General features: G+C 41.7%; 1 protein-coding gene across 1 annotated transcript; it reads left to right on the top strand.

Moving 5' to 3' along the window:
* Positions 1-2,018: 2,018 nt before the first annotated feature.
* On the top strand, positions 2,019-2,800 carry GL218_08824 (Ubiquitin carboxyl-terminal hydrolase isozyme L3; the record flags this gene model as incomplete). The annotated part of the gene is made up of 2 exons (XM_033585634.1): positions 2,019-2,046; positions 2,109-2,800. The coding sequence occupies 2 exons, from the start codon at positions 2,019-2,021 to the stop codon at positions 2,798-2,800; spliced, it is 720 nt and encodes a 239-aa protein (XP_033440151.1).
* Positions 2,801-7,608: the final 4,808 nt, after the last annotated feature.

Genomic DNA, 7,608 nt, shown 5'->3' with positions numbered 1-7,608 from the left:
CTGATCATAGAAGTAAACAGTGGCCATGTTTAATTGGAAATGTCAATCTAGTTACATTACCGTAAATGCTTGTAAGGAGTCTTGCTGAGCAAATTTCTGTATCAATAAGGGTTACTTGTAGTTGGGCGCTGCAAGAGGCCCTGCTTTCTTCTAAATGTCTATACTTTGCAGGCAACCAAGCTTACTTCGAATGTGATATTTCCCAGGCTTGTGAATTATCTTTCACCTTGCCCCCGCCTCGGCATACTCACGCGAGCGATGGGACGCTTAAATTGCCCTTGAAAATCGGACTATGATATTTACTTATGGACATGTTCGAGTTCACACAGTTTATGAACCCTTTGTGCCTACATCGGAGCGGCAGGATGTCATGGAAAGATCTGATCTCGAGTTTAGTTTGAATCTATGCACTATAAATGTCGAGGCGTACACGTCGAGGTTAATTAGAGAAGACTCCGACGCGGTTGAAGCCATATCGGCGGTATTAAATTAGGCGGCTTAGTAGCTGGTCTGAGTTAGTGAGAAGACTACATTTTCCTTCATGGTTGTGAGCCTATTAATTTCATTTTCTCTAAGTTCCGTTTTATTTACTGTTATATCGACCTAGGTATAGATACTAACTCAACGGAGGAAACTAAGTCTCTCTTCAAGTTCAATAGAAAGCATTCCCAGAAACAGAGCGAGTCCCAATCCCTGAATTAGTGTCAGGATTCTAGATGTTTCATCTGGAACAAAGAACAGGTTTAATAGGTATGTATAGACTTAGAACCTCTTAGATAATTGGAGCTCTTTGCGGAATAACGCAGTTATTTCCATGCTGTTTAGTTACACCTCGGGACAATCAGATATATTTAGAGCTAGGGAGAAAGATACACTGCTAGTGGTGTATGGGGTTATACTCTAACTTGATTTTAGCCACCTATCTATTGGTACTTTGTCTTACTTCGATGGGTGTGAGGCCGCCTATTACAACTATACCTATTACACTCAGTACACGAAGAAAAAAAGGCGACACAAAATTCGACTGCTTGCTGCTAGGAAATATAAATGTTGACTATCTTGACTAATCATACTCCATGATTCTCGAATGATTTGAGAGGATCGCTTATAGGAAGGGATTGCCATTGAAGATAAGTAAAGACCCATCCTGGAACTTGATTAAAGTTCTGAACTTCCAGAAAACACAGCGTCCTAGGGTGCAGCGCTTCCTCCATGGTTAATTGTATAGACTTCATGTATTCCTCCTTTGAAAATCATCTCAGTCGTTAAATACGTGCGTAGTGCATACCTAGTTGACTTAAACTTACTAGTATCACAATAGCTTGCTACTTAATATATATGAATTACTCCTTTACAAGCTACTTGCTAGTTTTATACTGGAGTTTATACGAGTATTGCCGGTGAGAGGAGTTATATTTTTAGCAAAAAGCGCCTTGCAAAATGATTATTTGGAGAAGTTTCACATCTGGGTTACAAGGAGGGCGTGGGAATATGGCTATGATGTTGATTGAGTTGAGGTTTACACCTAATTGTCCAACAGAAGAACGCTGAAGAATCGCCGATTTGCTTGGAAATAATATTGCGGCTTTTGGTTATTGGAAGAAAAATTACGTGTGTGAAATTTGATAGAAATTAAGTGTAGGGTGTTAAGTGTAGGGCACCTACATAGAGGTAGGTATATGTACCTAGGACCCTCACGTGCTTAGGTTGAATCTACTTATAAGTTAGGTACCTGTACCCAATTGTGGGGTAAGCAAATATATATGAAATTGTAGGCAGGTATGATGCAAGCTCTTATAGGTTGTCTTTTAATGTTCCGTGACGTAGTCCCTGTTGCCTGCCGTGGATAGAATAAGATATAACCTTTTCCACATTTCACAAACATGAATTCTCTAGATTAGGCACCTACCTTCCATAACCCAACTACCGACTGCACAAGTGTCCGGATAGTGAATATCGGGCATCTAAATAGGGGCAATCATATCAGTATAACTATCAATTACAACCGGCTTGCAATTATGGAGAGAAAGAAATGGGTTATGTTGGGTACTAGGCGCTTTAGCGCATTTGCTGCTTAGGGGAGATAATGTCGCTAACATTGCACGCAGAAAATAATCCCGAGGTGATGAACCAATTAGCTGCAAAGCTAGGTCTGTCCCAGGAGTTGTCATTCCACGATGTCTGGTCGTTCGACGAACCTGAACTCCTGGCCCATATCCCTCGGCCCGCCCTGGCTCTACTAGTCATTTTACCCCTTACCCCTGCCTGGAAAGCAGAGCGTGAGGCTGAAGATGCTGAGAAGGAGGACTATCAAGGCCGCGGGGCCGAGGAGCCTGTAATATGGTTCAAGCAGACTATCGGAAACGCTTGCGGGTCCATCGGGTTTCTGCACTGCGCCATCAACGGCCCGACTGCGGAGTACATCCTACCGGGCTCCGACCTGGAAGAAATCCGTCGTCAGGCTATCCCTTTAGGGATGGAGGAGCGGGCTGACTTGCTTTATAACAGTGTGCCTTTCGAAAAAGCTCACGAATCGTGCGTTCAGTTAGGAGATACGGTTGCCCAGAACGAAGAGCATCTAGGACAGCACTTTGTGGCGTTCGTCAAAGTCGGTGGTAGACTCTGGGAACTAGAAGGGTCAAGAAAAGGTCCAATAGATAGAGGCGCGCTTGCAGACGACGAGGATGTTCTCAGCCCGAAGGCACTTGATTTGGGGTTTAGGAGGGTTATACGTCTTGATCAGCAGGCTGGGGGTACGGATTTACGATTTAGCTGTATCGCTCTATCTCGAAAAGCTTAAGTCTCTAAAGGCCCCGAGCGGTGTTACCTATTCTTTGCAGAGAATATATGAGTCGTTTACTGTATGAAGTCCTTTTTATTATCGAGGCTTGGGTTTCTTCTATTGTTTTAGTAAGCTTAGTTACCGTAGTGTTACTCTGAGCCATACTAGTCCTTCTCAGACTACCTAAGGTAGCTAAATACTGAATAAATACTGAATTGACTTATTCACGCTAGTGACTATGCTGTGTCTATGGGAATAATCAAAGAGGAGAATATCGACGCATGCTGGAGCTGAGACTTAGTAGTTACCACAAAGAGGTATGAGACTAGTAAGAAGAGTGTTATAAATTCTAATCCATCAATCATGGACTAAAAAGAAGGAGGGGCTACACCGCTCATCCAATTGATCGTGTAAAGGCCTCAAGTTGGGAAGCAAGACACGTGGGATAAGCGGTCTAACCCCTGAGTGGAATAGGTGTGTAGTCGGGATGTCGTCGCCGGGACTCGGCTGCGGCTCAAGCAAGAATTACTGAAAAGGGGTAAGATCATCGATAGGTCATATGTTACTCGAGGTCCGCATTCTCCAATGAAGTCTCCAAGGGGAGATTCAGCTAAGGGTTCGGTTGCATAGGACCTGGCCGGCAAGGCACATTTCGAATATGTATAGTGATAGATAAATTCAGGGGGGGGCCTAGGCCGATCTAGCGGCTTTCGTCAGGACTACGTAATTCCTATGTCATACATCACCCCGCGAGATCTACCATATTGCGTTTAGGATACTGTTAGTGAAAAATAAAAGATGTTAGATGGTTAAGATGAGTGAAGTTTGTAAATGGGAGATCGGATGGATTACCGAACTCGCTTTCCATAGTGTATTTACGGAGGTGCAGAGGGAACACATTAAAAAAACGCTAAAATTATTGGACTGACCCCAAGGGTGAAGGGGTAAATCCAAATAAGACCGATTAGAACTATATTGTTTATTACATATAAGTTTTTAAATGAATAAGGTAAGTTTATAACCATGATATGTATTAAATAATAAGGTATTAATTGCATAAAATTTAATAATAAAAATTTTTTTTATAAACATTTATTATAAATAAATGTTTAAATAACACGTGATTAAAATTACGTAATAAATTAAAATAAATAAAATAAATAAAATAAATAAAATAAATAAAATAAATAAAATAAATAAAATAAATAAAATAAATAAAATATATAAAATATATAAAATATATAAAATATATAAAATATATAAAATATATAAAATATATAAAATATAAAATTGTAAAATTTATTAATTTATACGTTTATCGATTATTTACGTAATATTTATTAATTATTTTATTAATTTTTAATAATTTAAAATAAAATCCGTTATTTATATTAAATAAATTAAAAAATTATTATAAAATAATTAATAAAATAATTAATAACCGCATAAACCCGTAAATTTTAAAATATCGTATTATTTTAATTTTTTAATTTATTTAATATAAATAATAAATTTTATTTTTAAAAATAAATAAATATAATATAAAATCATTTATATTTTTTAAAAATTTATATAAATAATTTAAAATTATATGTAAATTTAACTATATCACGTTTATTTTTATCGATTTATTTCATTAAGTTATATCATATATTCGCTTATCGAATCTTAAAAAAAATATGGTTATACGTGGGGGTGGGTATAATGACAAATTTTGGGTTTTTTTAATGTGTTCCCTCTGCACCTCCGTATGTATTCCCGTCTCGGTGGAGTACCTGCCATTACCTCTAAAAAGGTAGGTATTGGCTGAATGGACTGCTGGGTCGCTCTTTGCTTACCCCATCTTACCCCCACATATTCCGTTATTTCAGTAGTTCCAGGTACGTGTGCTTGGAATCGTTAGCGCAGAACACCTACCCCAACATTTCAATCCTGCTAAGCTGCCTATAAAAGGTACCCATTAAGCTAGCCCGGTTCTAGGTACTTCAGGTACTATAATTTTGTTTCACTTAGCAAGTTTATGTACGTCAGCATGTGATTCGTTGGTAAACTCTCTCAACATCAATTGGGGAAGTACTGGAATTATGGGTAATCGCCTCTTTCCCTTTTCCGTTTCGCTAGATTTCTCTATTCCAATCCTATCATGACTTCTCAATTTCTTTTTTTTTTCTTTTTTTTTCACTTCATATTAATCTATATTTTGATTAAATTTCTTTTTCTTTTTGGTATCCACCCCACAGCTATGCAGCGCACTGCGGGCTGCATACATATGTGTGCCGTATCTTTATTTTTACTTGTGACCTCCTTATATACGCAAGCCCCAATCAGACTCTCAGTCACAGATCTACCCGGCCAGCTAGCTTGAGCTAGCTGGGGCTGACCGTTCTTCGAGCGCAGGTTTGACAGGCATTAGGAGGTTTCCGGTTATGCCGTACCTATCTGATATCTTATAAATCACCGGCAAGATGCGGCATGACGTCGAGCTTAGCTCCTTTTTTACGGGTAGCCAAGCCTGGCATCTACCGTCAACACTTAACCCTTTTTGATGTCCTTCACGATGGCTTCTGACTGGGCCCTGTTACCCAATTCAACTCCTATGAGCTTGAAAACCAGCTGTTATAGCTGTCATATCTGAAGCAACCACAAGAGACTTTATACCCAAAGCCGGGCTCATACGAAGCCATGAACTTGATGGAAGCGGTGCTGAACCGCTACTGGCGATTCTAGCAAGTTTCGAGCGCAAAGTGCGGTTCCTACGTTTATTCCCATATTAGAGTGCACACGTGGTAGGTTGACGAGTGAGGTAGGTAGGTTACATATTCGCAATGGCTAGGCGGGTTGAAGCATTGATATCCATACCTGGCTTGTAGCCTTCTTCAGCCCCTAGAGTTTTGTCCACTTTACTTGGGTATGTTCATGGGGTTCCCTTCGCAAGTCCAGCCACACTCAATTGTTTCCCCGTCTATCGTGGCATCAACCACCATAAAAATCACCACACTACTCCAAAGACCCAAGCTATCAAGTATGTGGCGGTCTGGGATGATAAGCTTCACCAGGCTAACCATGCTATAAATTGGTACTATACCCGACAAGTGGAAGAGGGTATCCTCTCAATTACGAGCGCATGTTTAAAAAAAAATCCAAGAGCCCTGTATTCCCCCTTCTTTGGTGAGGCCGGCCAGCGGAGTCGGGCATTTCCTCCGTGAGAACTGCCCTCCACAGTCATTCAAAATAATCTGTTTTTGCTTGCCTTAGCCCAAAAGTCTCCAAAAAATACAAACCTCAATTAGCTTTTGCTCTCGTGCCATCCTGAAGATCCCATATTGCATAACATTTTTCGATAGGGCAGGATTTATGACCCAGACCGGACTGTCGCCACAATCCTGGTCTATCTGGGGCTCCTAGATATCCGAGTGCATACTCCCGCCGAGTACGCGTTGCGGTCCGGCCCGGCGACCGCCCCTTCAATCTCCAGGCGGCAAGTATACCACACCTGATCTGCATCAACTCATCCTTTTATATTCTCGCTTCTTTTTAGGAATGGTCGTGTCCAGACACAACCGTAGCACTAAAATCGTATTATTTGTCATGTGCTCGGTCGATAGGAAGCTTTCTCGATCGACCTCGAACCAGAGGCCATTCACCCGATTTTCACCTACCTACCCCCGGCTCGCTTCTTGTTTGTAGAGGATGAATCCTGAGAGTACCTCAAATAACTCGAGCTCTGCCGGTCCAGCGACGCCCACCAACAGTCGAAAGGAGCGGGGTGCCATAGCTGCTCAGGTATCTATCTCATATTTCTCTTCTTAGTCAGTTATTGACAATCTGCCTAGGCCTGCGAGTCTTGCAGACAACGTAAACAAAGATGCAGTGAAGAGAGGCCAAAGTGCGCCACCTGTCAGGTTAGTAACCCGAACCCCCCTTATCTATTTAGTTCTGTCTCGGGAGCTATCCCAGGAGAGCGACATCGAAGTCGCACGGTTTTGTTTCTTAATTACACTTCCAGTGACTCCTTAAACCGCACTATAGACTTATCAACTAACTCCGAAATGTGGAATAGCGAATGAATGTAAGGATGGTTCGTCTCGCTTGTACCTGTCTTCTACTAACTCCATCAGCTGGAATGCAAATACCGAGAGCCTCAACCGACCAAGTACGTAATGTCCGAGTGTAACTTATACCATCGTCGGATGGATTCGACGGAATCATGAACTGCATTACGTTGCACGGTTACGTGTCGGATATAACTAACTAGCTACAGAAAAGACAAAACCCTCGTTGAAATATTAGAGCGACTGAAGAGCCTCGAGGGAGGGTTGAGAAATCTTGATGGAAAGGTCGATAGCCTCAATGCTCGAGGTACCCTCCCCCTATCTATTTATGGCCCAATACAGTCCAACCCATCCTCCGCGTCTCTAGACACTGGTCATCCCATCCCGTGGCCTCCTTCAAACGTTCACCTTCAACCCGCAGCAATTTCCCCGGCCTCGCCCCGAGATGTGCAATATGTCTCTGCAACTCACAAGATGCTCTCCTGGCCTTTTTTACAGCAGGTCCTTGAGAATAAGGTCCCGGGCCTCGACTTAACGAGCTTAGAGAAGGACGGAGCAGCTATGTTATTGGGTCTACAAGGTCGAATCGCGTCTCTACCGACCAACATTTATGGATCACCCCATTTGGGTTCCGAGGGAGCATCTCTGTCACTACAAGTTTCTTCCCCTAGTCAGGTTGAAGGGTTACAGGCGAGTGGGCTGAGTATAAACTGGGAAACGATGCAAAGACTTACCAAATCATATTTCGACACATTTAACTTGATATATCCGATC

The sequence above is a fragment of the Daldinia childiae genome, assembly GCF_008694065.1.
Source record: "Daldinia childiae strain JS-1345 chromosome Unknown Scaffold14, whole genome shotgun sequence".
NCBI lineage: Eukaryota > Fungi > Ascomycota > Sordariomycetes > Xylariales > Hypoxylaceae > Daldinia > Daldinia childiae.
Note: the sequence above shows the minus strand (reverse complement) of the source record. Positions and strands in the feature narration are given on the sequence as shown.